General features: G+C 42.7%; 1 protein-coding gene across 4 annotated transcripts in view; it reads left to right on the top strand.

Annotated features, from left to right (window-relative positions):
* Window positions 1-16,957, top strand: part of ryk (receptor like tyrosine kinase) — a 408,854-nt gene extending 391,897 nt beyond the window's left edge. Inside the window, exons 16-18 of one of the 4 annotated variants that reach the window (XR_010017705.1) lie at window positions 6,964-8,133; window positions 8,276-8,341; window positions 16,440-16,955. Coding sequence is in view for 1 of the 4 variants with exons in the window: in XM_063046162.1 (XP_062902232.1) it covers window positions 6,964-7,075 (112 nt within the window). In the remaining 3 variants the exon portion in view is untranslated. Of the gene's footprint in view, window positions 1-6,963; window positions 8,923-16,439 lie in introns of those variants that run through there. The other 3 variants (XR_010017706.1, XR_010017704.1, XM_063046162.1) reach the window with 3 other exon arrangements.
* The last annotated feature ends 1,169 nt before the right edge of the window (window positions 16,958-18,126 follow it).

Here is an 18,126-nt window from a genome sequence, read left to right as displayed (position 1 = left end):
TCTCCCCCTCCCCCTCCAGCTTTCAAATCCCTTACTCACTCTTCCTTCAGTTAGTCCTGACGAAGGGTCTCGGCCTGAAACGTCGACTGCACCTCTTCCTATAGATGCTGCTTTACCTGCTGCGTTCACCAGCAACTTTGATGTATGTTGCTTGAATTTCCAGCATCTGCAGAATTCCTGTTGTTTGTGTACAGCTGTAGGTCAGGGACTTCGACAGAACTCAATCCACCTTGAAAAGAAAAAAAAAGAGACGTTAAAGGTAGAAATTAAGCGGTTTCCACAGATGTTCAAAGAAGCTGCTCTTTAGTGCATTTTGCTCCACCCTTTCTTTGGCTTTTATGTTGGCTTTGACTTTTCTTGGTAGCCACGGTTATGTCATCTTGCCTTTGGAATACTTCTTCCTATTTGGGATTTATATATCCTCTGCCTTCCAAGTTGTTTCCAGAAATTCCAGCCATTGCTGTTCTTCCGTTGTCCCTGCCAGTGTTCTTTTCCGATCAGTTTTGGCTAACTCCTCTCTGTAATTCCCTTTATAGAAGTACGGCACACCACTTATGCTGGTAGCTCATTCCACACTCACAGTGCAGATGTTTCCTTTCATGTTCTCCTTAATCCATGATTTCTGGTTGTAGTCCCACCCCTCAGTGCAAAAAAGCCTGCTTCCATTTATCCTATCTATACTTCTCATAATTTTGCATACCTCTATCAAACCTCTCAACTTCTACTGTTCTAAGGAATACAGTCCTAACCTATTTGATCTTTCCTTATAACTCAGGTCCTCCAGTCCTGGCAACATTCTTGTAAATTTTCTCTACTCTTTCAACCTCGTTTATGTCTTTCCTGTAGGTTAATGGCCAAAACTGCACTCAGTACTCCAAATTAGGCCTCACCATTGTCTTATACAACTTTAACATAACATCCAATCTCCTGTATGCAATACATTGATCTATGAAAGCCAATGTGCCAAAAGCTTTCTTTATGACTCTCTCTACCTGTGATACTACCTTCAAAGTATTATGGACCTATATACCAAAATCCCTTTGTTCTACCACACTCATCAGTGCTCTAACACTGTGTAAGACTTACCCTGGTTGGCCCTACCGAAGTGCAAAACCTCACACTTGTCTGCATTAATTTCCATCTGTCATTTTTCAGCCCATTTTTCCAGCTGATCCATCTGCAAGCCAGATAGCCTTCCTCGTTTCCTCTTGGTGTCATCTGCAAATATTTTCTATTTCACCAATCAACCTCCCAGCTCTTTACTTCACTGCCTCGCCCTCTCCCTATCAATTACCACCGTGTACTTCTTCCTCCCCTTCCCCCACCTTCTTAGTGTAACTTCTCCTTTTTATTTCCATTCCTGATGAAGGGTCTCAGCCCGAAACGTCAACTGCTTACTTTTTTACATGGATTCTGCCTGGCCCGCTGTGCTTCTCCAGCATTTTGTGTGTGTGGCTTTGGATTTCATTATCTGCAGATTTTCTCATGTTTGGGTTAGCTCACGTTAGTCTAGATTAACTTCAATCCTTCACTTTGCCCATTTCACCAGCACATCAATATATTCTAACCTTTGGCCTAACCTCTAGACTATCAACAGTTCTGCCTGTCTTCATAACCATCTGCAAACTTATGATCATGCCTCCAACATTCACACCGAAGTCATTCACGTATGTTACAAATGGAAATATTGTAACTTTGATCATTGTGGGGCAGAAATCACCAGCATACAATCACAAAAGCAGTTCTCTGCCATTATGCCCTGTCTCCTATTTCCAAGTCAGTTTTGGATTCATTCTAGCCTGTGGTCATTCCCCTCTCAACAGTGAATAATTTTAGATACTTTTGAGGGGTATGGCCTCTTATCAGCCAACTTGTTGGCACTGCAGTTGGCTCTAATGCACAGCAAGAAGGGAAAAATCCAGGCAAGAGTAATGCTGGGAGGAACAAATAAGCATTTCTGTGGCCTCCAGAATGGTATATTGCTTCCTTGGTCATAATCTCAGGATTATTCGCCGTGCCATGTGAGGGTAGGATAGGTGGTAGAAAGTGATGGGTGGATGGAACTAGTTAGGGAAGAGTGGGCCAGAAGAGACCCAGGTGGATGGGTGAGTGAGTGTGATAGGGAGATGGAAGTTAGGCCTCATCTGGAGTATTGTATTCAATTCTGGTCATCCCATTATAGGAAAGGATGTTAAGGCAATGGAAAGGGTGCAGAAGAAGTTTGCCTAGATGCTGCCCGGATTAGAGGTTGGAGGTCAAACTTGAGTTATTTTCTCTGGAGCAATGGAGGTTGAGGGAGAATTTATAGAAACTTATATAATTATGAGAAGCCTAGAAATAAAAAGTGTCTTTTCTCCAGGATCAAACATCTAATACTAAATAGCATGCATTCAAGATGGGGGGAGTTCAAAAGGAGATGCCTGGAACAATTATTTTTAACACAAGTTGTACACCACCAGAGGTGATGATGGACCACCTATATTGAACCACTACAGTGCAAAACCAGAACGAGGAAACCCCAACCAAGGAAGCCCTTATTGATCTCTTGATTTGAAATATACAGTACTATGCAAAAGTCTTAGGCACACGTAAAACAATTAAGTAAAGCAAAAATACTTCAAAAAGTAATCAAATGAAAAGATTCTAAGCTTCAAAAAAATTAGAACAGTAAACAGACACACTAAATCAAATCACTATTATGTGTGACTGCTTTTTGACTTTAAAACAACATCAGATCTCTTAGGTACATTGTCCAGAGCACTTGCTGCAATTATTCAGCACCCAGTCCTTGCGTTTTTGTGTGTTGAGTCTCTTGGCTTTGGCTCCACTTCTGAGAAGTGGCTTTTTGGCAGCAATTCTTATTATTTGTGATTGATTGAGATACAGCATGGAATAGCTGTATCCGGCCCTTCGAACCACACTGCTCAGCAATCCCCCATTTTAAGTTTAGCCTTATCACTGTATAATTTACAATGACCAACCTATATGTCTGGACTGTGGGAGGAAACTGAAGCACTCCAGAGGAAACCCACACGGGCACAGGGAGAACATACAAACTCCCTACAGGTAGTAGAGCGAACTGTTCCATGAAGACCACTTCTGACAAGACTTCTCTGAACTGTACAGGGTGTACCTGGGTTCCAGTAGTTTTTCTGAGTTCGGAGCTGATAGCAGTACTGGACTTCTTCCAATTTAGAAGGGATGTCAGTTTGATGTATCTCTTGTCTGTTGCTCTCAATTTCCATTGCCAACCACTGCGTTTTTGATCCTCAGCATTGCCCTATGCTTCTACAGAAGAGCTTAGAAACTCCCATCTGCCATGAAATTTCTGCTTGGGAGACACCTTGCTGAAGCAGGTGATCACCTTTTGTTGTTCCTGTGCTCACTCTTGCCATGGTGTAAGAATTGATTTGAAGGTTAAACTGTCACTTCTGCCACACCCTGACCTCTTAGTTTGGTTGTCCTTCACCCATTTTGATCCCTCTTAGGCCTGGCTGTTTCAGTTTTAGATTAGATTAGATTGTGTGAACACTCAGTCCTCTTTTATTGTCATTTAGAAATGCATACATACATTAAGAAATGATACAGTGTTTCTCCGGAGTGATATCACAGAAAACAGGACAAACCAAAGAAACACTGACAGAACCACATAATTATAACATATAGTTACAGCAGTGCAAAGCAATACCATAATTTGATGAAGAGCAAACCGTGGGCACAGTAAAAAAAAAATAGTCTCTAAGTCCCCGAGTCCCCGATAGCAGGCGGCAAAAGGGAGTAACTCCCTGCCATAAACCTCCAGGCACCATCAACTTACCGATGCCTTGGAAGCAGCCGACCACAGCCGACACTGAGTCGGTCCATCCGAAAACTTAGAGCCTCCGACCAGCCCCTCTGATACAGCCTCCCAAGCACCATCCTCTGCCAAGCGCCTTCAACCTAGCTCCGGCCGCTGAAACAAGCAAAGCCGAGGATTCGGGGCCTTCTGCTCCGGAGATTCCGGTTACCACACAGTAGCAGTGGCAGTGAAGCGGGCATTTCAGAAGTTTTCCAGATGTTCCAATGTACTCTCACGTCCGTCTCCATCAAATCAGAATTGTGCACGGTCCCCTACTTGACAGATTACAGATACCATTCACCGGAGAGGCCGCGCACGCTGCCATCTTCTCCCTCCTCAGTTAATCAGTTAATGGACTATCGTCCTGTAGCATTGACATCTATGGTGATGAAGTGCTTTAAGAGGTTGTTTATGGCTTGAGTTAACTCCTGTCTCAGCAAACACTTGGACCCACTGCAATTTGTCTTACCGCCACAGTAGCTCTAAGGTGGATCTAATCTTCTTGGCTCTTCACACGTCCTTGGATCACCTGGACAATACAAATACCTATGTCAGGGTGCTGTTTAACACAATCATTTCTACAGGTCTGATCAAAAATCTCCAAAGCCTGGGCCTCTGTACCTCCCTCTATAACTGGATCCTCAACTTCCCAATTCGGAAGGCCACGATCTATGTGGAGCAGAATTAACATCTCTACCTCGCTGATAATCAGCACTGGCACTCCTCAAGGATGTGTGCTTAGCCCACTTCTCTACTCTTTCTATACCCAGACACAGCTCAAATGCCATCTATAATTTTGCTGATGATGCAACTATTGTTAGCAGAAATTCAGATGGTGACAAGAGGGCATACAGGAGCAAGATATATCAGCTAGTTGAGTGGTGTCGCAGTAACAATCTTGCACTCAATGTCAGGAAGACCAAAGAACTGATTGTGAACTTCAGAAAGGGTAAGCTGAAGGAGCACACACCAGTCCTCATAGAGGGATCAGAAGTGGAAAGAGTGAGCATTTTCAAGTACGTGGGTGTCAATATCTCTGAGGACCTAAACTGGACCCAACATATTGATGCAACTGTAAAGAAGCCAAGGCATGGCTATATTTCATTAGGAGTTTAAAAAGATTTTGTATGTCACCTAAAACTCTCACAAATTTCTACAGTTGTACCGTGGAGAGCAACCTAACTGGCTTCATCACCGTCTGGTATGGGGTGGGGTGGGGTAGGTGTTACTGTGCGCGCGCGCGCACACACACACACACACACACACACACACACACAGTGTAAATAATGTTTTTTCCTTATTATTTTATTGCTGCAGCAAGGTCAGCAAATTTCATGACATATGCTGGTGGTATTAAACCTGATTCTGATTCATTCTCCTCACTATGTCATTATGTTTGTTATCTTTGTTTAATCATGCACTGGGCTAGATACCTACAAGGTAATTGTTTTTATTTGAAAAGTGCTCTATTACTTAATATGTTACTTTCTTTAACAAAATACAGAAGTTTCTCTGTAATATTTAATTTTTTTGAAGATGAATAGCTGGAAATCTAAAGTTTGCTCTTTTCTACTGGCACACTAATGGAGAACACAAAAATAACCATCTACATACTACTAAGACTCTCATGCTCTGTCTGTCAGAACGCGACAGCCCGACGCATGCGCACGGCCAGCCTCAGCAACGACACCTACTGGAGCAAAAGGGCAGGGCAGCTCTATTTCGAGGGGTCACATTCTGCTAATCACCATCAGCATGTGCAGGATTGGGACAGATCTAACTGTCACCCATCAATAAGAGATAATTAAACCTTATTGTAATAACGTACTTCGAGACATCCATAAAACCTTTTGCTGGAGTCAAAGGACAGCAGTGCCTATATCACGTCCATTTAAGAGAGTGCCAGCCACATCATCAAAAATAATCAGCATCCTTTGATGTTAGTGCTTCGTATCTTCTATCCAGCATTAGAGTAAAAATAATGGTCAGCCTAATTATGCCGTGTGGAAAGAGAAGGGGGACATTATGGTCAGGAGATGACGCCAAACGTTGGAAAGTGGCAAGGAGAGGGAGAGAACAAGAATCAGATGAGGCCAGGGCCACAGGACTCCAGGATCAAAGAGTCAGGACAAAAAAAAATGAGAGAAGAAGAGACAGAGGAGGAAAGGCATGCACGTCTCCAGGGTCAGAGACAAACAACAAACAGCAGAAGGGATGAAGAGATGGGGGATGAAAGGGCTGCAGGTCTCCAAAATGACAACAAGAGGAACAAGGGTGGCAGATAAACCAGAAATGATGCCATCAAAATTGTCTGTGGTTAAATGAGGAGCAGTTATATTTGCTTTGCTACGCGCCGTTCTTCTTTAATAAACTGAGGTTTTCTACTTCAGTTTCCAAAGCAAAGCGATACCAATAGCATTCAGGAAAATTTAATGTTCATTCTGGTCACATCAGACTGCATAACCCTTCTCTCAAAGGGTGCCCCAATGGGTCACCCCGTTGTCTAGTCTAAAATAAAAGTTATATAAGTAATGTAGAGTGCCTAAGACTTTTGCACAGTACTATAACACAGCATGGAGCGAACTCGGATGTAGTGTATGTCAGACTCATGCATGCTGTACCAGATGATTAATGTCTGGTGTTAATATTGGATGGGTGAAGGCTGTCTCTGTTTCATTATTTCTAATTAATCATTTCACTCTCTTCTCTCATGAACCCAAACATTGACTACTCTTCCATTATATATGTGATGTGAATGTTTAACGTCTCTTCTTGTGTCTGATGTAATTTGTCTCTATGCCTTTCAATGTTTGCTCAGTAATTGTTCTCAGATATCCTGCTCTATCTGTTCTATGTTCGAATGTTGGTTGCTTTATTCTCTCAATGTTTCTAATTTGTGATGAGTGATGTGTTACAAATCTAATTGCTTTGTCTTGATGACATCATATATGTGAGCCAGCGATCACTTTACATCTCATTGTTCAGTAATTGATATATGCCCTATTATTTATCTGACTTTAGCTATATATTTTTTTCTCTGATGTGCAATAAGTCTGACCAGCTGAATGTGCTGTGCCTCTTGTACATGTCATCGTGTATCTAACACTCTCGATCTTGTTCCACAGGTTTGCAGTGATGGCCTGCTGTTGGGCCTTGGATCGGGAGGAGAGGCCCAAGTTTCAGCAACTGGTTCAGTGTCTCACTGAGTTTCACGCAGCCTTGGGTGCCTATGTCTGAAATCATGGTTTTTATTAGATATGAACTCTTCAACACTAACACCAGATTTAATGATAGAAATTAAGGAAAAGTAGGGGAGATAATTTTTCTGAATAGTGTGCCTTGAAATACTTTCATCATTTGTTTTGTGAATTATCGAGTTCTCATACGTAATAGTACAGTATCATGTTTCCCTGAACGAGTTAGTAATTGAAGTTCCTGAAGCACCCAAATGTAAAGGATTGGAAAGGCCCAATATCAGGAGAGCATTGCACTGTATTCCTTCGCTTCTATTGCCTTATTCCTTTGGGAAATGGGATTTTCAAGACTGAAACACATTTGAACAACACTTTGAATGTCTGCTTCTCCTTTTTGTTACTACCAACACGTTGCTGAAGTTGTGAAGAATTTGCCAGATACTTCACTGCAGTAAAGCTTTGGTTTATTCCCAAGAATCCAGGTTCAGTCCTGTGTCTTGTGAAATCCTAAGCCTCCGTGCATTTCCAAATATTTATTTCCCTCTTGTGAGGCTGAATTTTTTTTAAATGGATGAGGTACCTGCTTGGCAATGGGACATGAAACTTTTTCTTTTATCTCAACGTTAAGATACATGGGTGTAATTTTACATTTTAGCACTTCCTGACCAACCAATTACTGCATGGTAATTCACTAACCAGCTTCAGTATGGAAAACTTTTATGGTACGAGGTGATTTGGATAACAGGTTCAAAACCTTGCTTTGTAAATCCAAACTTTGTATGTATTTTCCAAAATTCAATTGTTTACTGTTTACCAAGTAATGTTCATCTTTGTACAATGTAAAATGCAAAGGATATGAATTATTAAAGCAGAGGTAACCTCCTGATACAACAGAATATTATTTAAATAGCAACCTTATTGAAAAATTGAAATAGATTTGAAGTATTTTAGTCCTATCTGCTTTAAGTAAAACTATCAAATATCATTGGCACAACCCTGGAGCCCCCTTGTGTCTTTACTAGCATTTAAGTGCCCATCTACCTTAGGAAGCAGCAAACAGACTGGGCATCGATGGAGTTAAATGGACAGTCACCATTTCAGGTGAGTCTCATCAAACAAATGGTGAGGTATCTCTGCAGTTCAGGCAGTGTGTGGAGGGAAATAAGCTGTCGATGTTTGAGTAACTCCAGATGGAGGATCTTGACTTGAAATATTGACTATCCCTTTCCTTCCATGGATGCAGGGCTCAGAGTGCGGTGTTTTGATCGATGACAGTGCTTTGGGGAGGAGGGTCATTGAGCAGCAACAGGTGAATATTTCTACCTTTCTTAGCTCTCATTCTCTCAAGATCCAGGTGAAAGTATATTGATTCAGATGTATTTATCATACATCGAAACACACAGTGAAATATTTTGTTAGCATTAACAACCAATACATCAAAGGAAGTGCTGTGGGCAACCCACAAATGTCACCACATATTCCAGTGCCAACTTAGCATGCCCATAATGTTCAATACACACACAACACAGGATAATAGAAGTAGCAAGAACAACAGCAGAACACGACAATACAACAACAAAGCTCCTTTCCCCAGCTCCCAACCCCTCAAGCCCCCAGCCCCAAAACAAGACGGGTCTCCTGTCCTTGGCCTCCATCTCAAACTCACAGACATTAGATCTTCAACCTCCGGTCTCATTTCAGAGGTGGTCTGAGTGAGTATTGGGACAAAGGGAAAATTACCATTCATGACTTAATGGCCTGTTATCTACATGGAGAAAATAGAGTGTAACAAACACGAGAAAATCTGCAGATGCTGGAAGTAGTGTGTGTTACTAAGATTTGTATAGTGAATTTGCCTAACTTAGTCAATCTGTCATAGGTCAGCACTGTGTTCAGAACTGATCTTTTGGGATTTGGAGCCAAGATGAGAATAAGAAAATGGCAAAATGTTAGAAATCATTGTGGGAGGGATATTTGAAAAAAGCGAAGAGGGTGGGGTAATTAGGCACTTGGCAAGGGATCATAAAACGAAGTGTTTAAATGGAGCTGCCATAGCATGGGTGGGCCAGTAATTCTGATGGGACCACCCTATTTTCCATCTTTATTGCTGCTATCCTTCACCTCATTGGCCAAGACCAGCCACAGAGAATCCCAGTTTTGTATAGAATGGACAACAGGCTTTTCAACCTCAACCAATTTAAGACCAAAAACAAGATCAGCACCACTCCTATCATGTACGTTCAGAATATGGATGACAATGCTATCACAGCACACTCTAAAGAAGTCCTTCAAGAAATCCTGAATGCCATTACCAAGACATGTACATACACACAAAACAAGACCCAGAGCTCTATATAAAACAAACAGATCCAACTGCCCAAACAGCCATTTATCCAGCCCTCTGTAAACTTTGAGCATAAGACAAAGGAGCAGAATTAGGCCACTTGGCCCATTGAAGCTTCTGTTATTTCATCATGGCTGATCCATATCCCTATCAACCCCTTTCTCCTGCTTTCTCCAATAACCTTTCACGCCATGACTAATCAAGAACCTACCAATATCTGCCTTAAATGCACACAATGACCTGACCTCCAGCCACCTGTGGCAACGTATTCCAGATTTACCACCTTCTGGCTGAAGCAATTCCTTTTCATTTCTCTTCAAAATGGATGCCCCTCTGTTTTGAATCTGTGCCCCCTGGCTGTAGACTACACCACCAAAGGAAACATCCTCTTCACATCTACTCTTTCTAGGCTTTTGACATTTGATAGGTTTCAATGACATTCCCCCCCCCCCCCACCAATTCTTCTAATTTCCAATGAGCACAGGCCCAGAGCCATCAATTGTTGCTTATATGATAACCCTTTCATTCCTGGAATCATTCTCATGAACCTCCTCTGAACTCTCTCCAATATCAGCACATCCTTTCTTAAATAATTGGCCCCAAATGGCTCACAGTACTCCCAAGTGAGGCCTCACTAGTGCCTCCTAAAACTTCAGCATTACATCCTTGCTTTTATAGTCTGTTCTTTTGAAATGAATGCTAACATTACATTCGCCTTCCTCCCACCATCTGCAAATTAACCATTCGGGACTCCTGCATGAGGACTCCCAAATCCCTTTACACCTTGGATTTTAGAGTTTTCTCCCCATTTAACAAATAGTCTACACTTCTATTACTTCTACCAAAGTGCATGATCATACACTTCCTGAAACTGTATTCTATCTGCCACATATTTGCCCATTCTCCTAACCTGCCTAAGTCCTGTAACCTCTCTACTTCTTCAAAACTACCTGCCCCTGCACCTGTCTTCATATCATCTGCAAACTTGGTTAACAAGCCAGTAATCTCATCATCCGAATTATTGACATACAATGTAAAAAGAAGTGATTCGAACATAGACAACCTGTGGAACACCACTAGGCACCAGCTGCCAATCTGAAAAGGATCCCTTTATCCCCACTCTTTCTTCCTGCCAATCAGCCAATGCTTTATCCATGCTAGTGTCTTTCCTGTAACATCATGGGCTCTTATCTAGTTTAGAGTTTATCTAGTGTGGCACCTTGTCAAAGTCCTGGAAGTCCAAGTACACAAAATCCACTGATTCTCCTTTGTCTATCATACTTGTTATTTCTTCAAAGAGTTCCAAAAGATCTGTCAGGCAAGATTTTCCCTTGAGGAAAATGCTGACTTTGACCTATTTTATCATGCTCCTCCAAACTCGCCAATAATTTCCTTTCTACTGCTGCCTTTCTCCCTTCAGGAAGAGTAGAATCATGCCAGAATCTACTGATTCTTGAAAGATTGTTACTAATGCTTCCACATTTTCTCAGCTACTTCTTGTAGAACCCTTGGGTGTAGTCCATCAGGTCCAGGTGACTAATTTCAGACCTTTCAATCTCCCTAGCAACTGCACTCACTTGACACTCTTAAACTTCAGGCATACTATTAGTGTCTTACATGATGAAGATTGATACAAAATACTTATTCAGTTCATCCACAATTTCCATGTACCCCATTACTATCTCTCCTACATCATTTCCCAAAGGCCCAATATCTACACTTGCCTTTTTTCCTTTGAAAAAAAAACTAGCATTTTTTTTTGATGTTATTGGCTACTTGCCTTCATATTTCATCTCTCCCCCCCCCCCATGCCTTCAGCATTTTTTAAAGCTTCCCAATCTTCAAATTTACCACTATTTTTTGCTCTATTAAATGCCCACTATTTTGGTTTTCTATTGGCATTGAATTCCCTTGTCAGCCACTGGTGTATCATCCTGCTTTTAGAATACTTCCTCTTCTTTGGGATGTATCTATCCTGTGCTTTCCAAGTTGCTCCCAAGTACTCAAGCCACTGCTGGTCTGGCATCATCCCTTTTCATTCCTTTCCATTCCTTTCCAATCAACTTTGACCAGCTCCTCTCTCATGCCTATGCAATTCCTTTTATTCCACTGACTTTAGCTTCTTCCTCTCAAATTGCAGCGTGAATCATAATTATTGTTTCTGAAGGATTCCTTTATCTTAAACTCCCTAATCATATCTGGTTCAGTACACAACACCCAATCTGGAATTGCTGTTACCCGAGTAGGCTCAGCCACAATCTGCTTCAAAAAGCCATCTCTGAGGCATTCCATTCTCTCTCTTGGGTTCCAGCATCAAATTAATTTTTCCAGTTATCTGCATATTGAAATCCCCAATGACGAATATAACATTGCCTTTTTGATGTGATTTTTCTATCTCCCACTGGAGTTTGTAAACTGCATCCTGGCTACTGTTTGGAGGTCTGTAAATAACTCCCATCAGGATTTTCCTATCCTTGCAGTTTCTTAACTCTACCCACAAGAATTCAACATCATCTAATCCTATTTACCTCTTTTGAAAGATTTGACATTTTTTTTTACCGGCAGAGCCACTCCTCCTCCTCTGCCTACCCGTCTTTCCTTTCACTAGCTTGTGTATCCTTGGATATTAAACTCCCAGCTACAATCGTCTTTTAGCCATGACTTTGTGATACCCACAACATCAAGATTCAAGAGTCAAAAAACTTTATTGTCATTCTAACCGTACATCAGCTCTGCAGGGCAGAATGAGACAGCGTTTCCCAGGAGCAGTGCAATCATAGCATAACAAATGCAACACTAAATAATAAACATAACAATAAATAGTAAAACACAACAGCCACATGTCAGTTAAAATCAAGTTATAAGTGTCCAGTGCAAGTTAAAAGTGTCCAAAGCAGAGTCAGGTAGAGCAGTCTGACTGCCTGTGGGAGGAAACTGTTTAGTAGCCTTGTGGTTTTGTTTTGATGCTCCTGTAATATTCGCCTGATGGCAGAAGAACAAACAGTTCATGGAGAGGGTGTGAGGGGTCTTTAATGATGTATCGATGTACTACAAGATCATTTACCTTATTTCCTATGCTGTGTGCATTCATATATAATAACTTCAGTCATGCATTTGACACCCAATTTTAATTTTGTCCCCCTTTTACATTGCAACTCATCCAACTGACTACAATTTTCCCGTTATCTGCTTGTGCTTCCTGACAGTCTCAGTATACACTACCTATATTTGTAAATGCACATTACTATCCTCAGTCCTATTCCCCTGCCAAATTAGTTTAAATCTTCCCCTCAACAAGGATGCTGCCCTTGCACCAGTTCCCCAGTCATGTCTTCATCTGTCAGATCATCCCATTCTTGCCCGCATTGCTTTACGGTATCCAGAGATTGTTACCCTGGAGGTCTGCTTTTTAGCTTTCTACCTAGTTCTCTAAATTCTCTCTTCTGGACTTCCTCTCTTTTCCTTCCTATGACAGGCACAGGATAAAAGAACCATGGTTGACGAGAGATGTGGAACATCAAGTCAAGAAGATGAAAGAAGCTTATTTCAGGTTCCGGAAGCAAGGATCAGATAAGGGTCTAGACTAGAGGATTACAAGGTAGCTAGCAAGATGCTGAAAAATACACTTAGGATAGCCAGAAACGGGCATGAGAAGGCCTTGGCGAGTATGACTAAGGAAAACCTCAAGGCATTCTACACATACGTGAAGAATAGGAAGAGGTTTGAGTGAGGGTAGGACTGATCAGGTACAGTAGAGCAAGCATGCCTGGAGTCAGGGAAGATGGGGAGGTCCTTAATAAATATTTTGCTTCAATATTAACCTGTGTGAGGGAGACAGGAGTAGTACCAGATGATAGGAGGATAGGAAATGTTATTCCTGGGAATTACAGACCAATGAGTCTTACTTTAGTTGTGGGCAAATTATTGGAGAAGATTGAAGCATTTGGAGAAGCATAGTCTCATTACACCTCATAAGCCTGACTGGATTCTTTGAAGATGTAATAACTCACATTGATGAAGGTAGAGAAATGGATAGAGTCATAGTCATAGAGGAGTAAAGCTCAGAAACAGGCCCTTCTGCCCATCTAGTTAGTGTTGAACTACTCCGTCTCGTCCCATTGACCTGCACAGATACCATACTCCTCCAAACTTCTCCTAAATGTTAAAATTGAACCCACATCTACCACTTATGCTGACAGCTCATTTCACCTTTCACTCTTAACCTCTATAGCCTCACCCAACCTCACTGAAAAAAACGCCTGCTTGCATTTACTCTATCTGTACCACTCATAATTTTATATATTTCTATCAAATCTATCATATGGTGGTTGTATACTGTATTTGGATTTTAGTAAGCGTTTGAATACATTTCCTGTAGTAGCTTCTTCAGAAATTTGGAAGGCAGAGTTTCCAAGGCAACTTGGTTTTGTGGACACAGAATTGGCTTTCACGTAGAAGGCAGAGGCTGGTAGAGTGAATTCTTCCTGGAGGTCAGTGACCAATGATGTTCCACAGTGATCTTTGGGACTTTTGCTCTGTGTGTGTTTTCTAAATAACTTGGACAAGAAAGGAAAGGATTGGTTGGTAAGATTTACAGATGACATGAAGATTGGTGGATTTGAGGAGAGTGTTCAGGGATGTTGTAAGCTGCAGAGGGATATTGAAAGGATGCAGACAGGGCTGAAAATTGACAGGTGAAGTTCAACCTGGAAAAGTGTAAAGTGATTCATTTTCGAAGGTTGAATTTGAAGGCAGAATACAGGATTCTTGGCAGTGTGGAGGAGCAGAGGGATCTTGTGGTACACATCCAAAGATTCCTCAAGGCTGCCAGATACGGAAGCTTTAGATAAGCTGCAGATGACAGTTATTTTATTTGGCAATACAACATGCCTCTTCAGGCCGCACCTGACAACTCTGATTTAATCCTAACCCAATCATGCAACAATTTACAATGACCAGTTAACCTACCTTTGGCTTCTTTGGCCTGTGAAAGTGCCCAGGGAAAACTATACATTCCATGGGAGGATATACAACTGCTTCTAGATAATACCAGAATTGAAGTCCGAACTCCGGCACCCTGAGCTGTAATAGCATTGCACTAACCGCTACCCTTCCATGGCATTCCACGAGCATGCTGCCAGAAATGGAAGCCAAGTCTTATGAAGATAGGTGTGCAAACTATGGCTTTTCTCTTTGCGGGAAAAGAGGATGAGCGATGACTTAATAAAGGTGTACAAGATAATAAGAGGAATAGACCGATGTGGAGATGTCCATAGGAATAGAATTGGACCATTTAGGCCCTCAAGGCTTTCCTGCCATTCTATTAAGGCTGATTAATAATCCTCCTCAACCCCATTCTCCTGCCTCTTGCAGCCTTTGACTCCCTTACTAATCTAGAACCCATCAACTTCTGCTTTAAACATATGCAATGACTTTGCCTCAGCAGCCATCTGTGACAATTAATTCCATAGCTTTATCACCCACTGGCTAATGAAATTCCTCCTCTGTTCTTAAAGGGCATCCTTGTATTCTGAGACTCCACCCCAGTATAAGATACATCCGCTCCATGTCCATTCTATGCAGGCCTTCAATATTCACTAAATTTTAATGAGATCCTTTCTCATTCTTCTGAGCTCCAGCAAGTTCGAAGTATGAATACATAATACAATGTTGAGACTGGTCTCCTTACAGGCAGCCACAAAACTAAGAAACCCAAAAACAATGAAAATAGAAAACTGACAAACACCCAATATGCAGAGAAAAAACACTGTGCAAACAATAAAAGTAAGCAAATAGCATTTCAAACAAAAGCGAGCCCTCAGATATGAAGCACAGAGCAGGCCTCAGCCTCAGTTCAGCAAATAGATTAGATTCAACTTTATTGTCATTGTGCCAAGTACAGATACAAAACCAATGAAATGCATTTAGCATCTAACCAGAAATGCAAAGAATAGTGTTATTTACAAAATAACTGCGAATAAAAAGTAAGTGCTACAGTACACAAATATAAAAGTACTGAGACAGTACAATATGGGTGCAATACTGCTTAGCGCTGTGATGTGAGGTTCAGCAGGGTCACAGCCTCAGGGAAGAAGCTCTTCCTGTGCCTGCTGGTGTGGGAGCAGAGGCTCCTGTAGCGCCTACCGGATGGGAGGAGAGTAAAAAGTCCATGGTTAGGGTGAGATGCATCCTTGATAATGCTTTTCGCCCTGCCCAGGCAGCGTTTATGGTAGATGTTCTCAATGGTGGGCAATTGGGTGCCGATAATCAGCTGGGCAGTTTTCACCACCCACTGGTGTGCTTTGCAGTTCGATACGGGACAATTGCCATACCACACTGAGATGCAGTTGGTGAGTATGCTCTCAATGGTACAGTGGTAAAAGTCCGTCAGTATCCTGGGACAGAGGTGAGCTTTCTTGATGCTCTGCAGGAAATAAAGGTGCTGTTGCGCCTTTTTGATCAGGGTGGAGGAGTTCAGGGCCCAGGTGAGATCATCAAAAATGTGGACACTGAGGAATTTGAAGCTTGATACATGCTCCACTACAGCTCCATTGATGTAGATAGGGACATGAGTGTAGCTCCCAGCATGCCTGCTCCACAATAATCTCCTTGGTCTTCTGGGTGTTAAGGGCCAGGTTTTTACCGGCACACCACGTGGCCAGGTACTGGACCTTGTCCCTGCAGGCCATCTCATCATCCCCTCTGATCAGGCCAACCACCGTGGTGTTGTCTGCGAACTTGATTATGGAGTTAGAACCGTGTACAGGAACGCAGTTATAGGTGAAAACGGAGTATAGAAGGGCTCAGCACACACCTTGAGGCACGCCGGTATTCAGGGTGAGAATGGAGGAGGAGAGGTTGTCTAACTTAACAGATTGAGGTCTGTTAGTCAGAAAGTCCAAGGTCCAATTGCAGACGGATGAGCTGATACCAAGCTGGTGAAGTTTGCCGATCAGCTTGGAGGGGATCACAGTATTGAATGCGGAATTGGAGGGAGGAGAAGTTGGCGGCGCGACGCAGTGCGCACGGCCATTCCAAATGAATATCGATTATGTGTAACTAGAGGGCCGTGCACAATCCGGATTTGATGGAGACAGCCGTGAGAAGAACAGAGGAACATCTGGAATAACTTCTGAAATGCCTGCTTCGCTGCCACTACTACTGTGCGATCGAGAATCTCCGGAGACGAAGGCCCCAAATCCTCGGCTTTGCATATCGCCTGTTGCCAGGGCCGGGGTCGAAGCGCTTGGCAGAGGTGGTGCTCGGTGTCAAAGAGGTGGTCGGAGGCTCAGAGTTTTTGGACTGACTCGGAGTCGTATTGTGGTCGGATGCTTCCAGGATGCTGCATCGGCAAGTTGGCGGCGCTGGAGGTTTACTGTCTGCGTAAGATGATGGGACTTTCAAGAGCCTTTGAGACTTTTACTGTGCTATGGTGTGTTCTTATCAAATTACGGTATTGCTTTGCACTGTTGTAACTATATGTTATAATTATGTGGTTTTTGTTTTTAAGTCGGTTTATCATGTGTTTTCGTGATATTCTGGAAAAAACATTTTATCATTTCTTAATGCATGCATTACTAAATGACAATAAAAGGGGACCGCGTGTCCTCATAATCATAATCATAACTAAAGTCAATGAACAGCATTCTGACGTAAGAGTTGGGGCTGTCCAGGTGGGTCAGGGCAGAGTGAAGTGCCGTGGAGATGGTGTCCTCTGTAGACCTGTTGGTGCAACAGGCAAATTGATGGGGGTCCAGGGTAGTAGGCAGACAGGATTTCAGATGTGATAGAACCAGCCTCTTAAAGCACTTTGCACTGATGGGGATGAGTGCAACTGGGTGGAAGTCATTCAGGCCCATGGCAGTGGAATACTTTGGCACTGGCATGATGGTGGCAATCTTGAAGCTTGTGGGGACAACTGCCTGTGCCAGGACAGATTGAAAATGTCTGTGAAGACCCTGGCCAACTGCCCTGCACAGACTCTGAGCACACGGCCAGGTATTCCATCTGGACTAGCTGCCTTCCGTACATTCATCCTGCTCAGGGTGGCGCAAACATCGGAGGTGGAAAGTGAGAGAGGCAGTTCACCAGGTGGGAGATCCACTTTGAGGGTGACCTCCTTGTTCCCTTGGTCAAAGCGAGCGTAGAAGTAATTGAGCTCATCAGGGAGAGAAACAGAGCTGGAAGGGGGCACAGTACTAGGTGGTTTGAAGTCTGTAATGACCTGTATACCATGCCACATGCGCCGGGGGTCCAAGGAGTTGAAATGCTCCTCGATCCTCTGTTTGTGTTTGTTTAGCCTGAGAAATACCCCTCCTCAGGTTGGCCCTGGCTGAGCTGTAAGCCTCCCAGTCTCCAGACCTGAAGGCTGAATCTCTGGCTTTGAGCAGGAGGTGAACTTCTCTGTTCATCCATGGTTTCTGATTGGGAAAAACTTTTATTTGTTTTTGTGATGTCACTCTATCTACACACTTGTTGATGTGCTCAAGGACAGAGTTAGTATATAAGTCAATGTTAATCTGAGAGTCTGTGGTAGCATGGGCAGCAAATGCACTCCAGTCTGTGTGCTGGAATTGGTGCTGAAGAACAGAGTCAGCACCCTCCAGCCAGATCTTAATAGTCTTCATTGTGGGTTTCACACGCTTAATGACTGGGCTATACTTGGGAAGCAGAAACAATGAAAGATGGTCGGCCTGTCCCAGGTGGGGGAGGGTAGTGGCTTTGTAAGCATCAGCCACATTTGTGTAGAC

Source organism: Mobula hypostoma, chromosome 4, assembly GCF_963921235.1.
Source record: "Mobula hypostoma chromosome 4, sMobHyp1.1, whole genome shotgun sequence".
Lineage (NCBI taxonomy): Eukaryota > Metazoa > Chordata > Chondrichthyes > Myliobatiformes > Myliobatidae > Mobula > Mobula hypostoma.
Note: the sequence above shows the minus strand (reverse complement) of the source record. Positions and strands in the feature narration are given on the sequence as shown.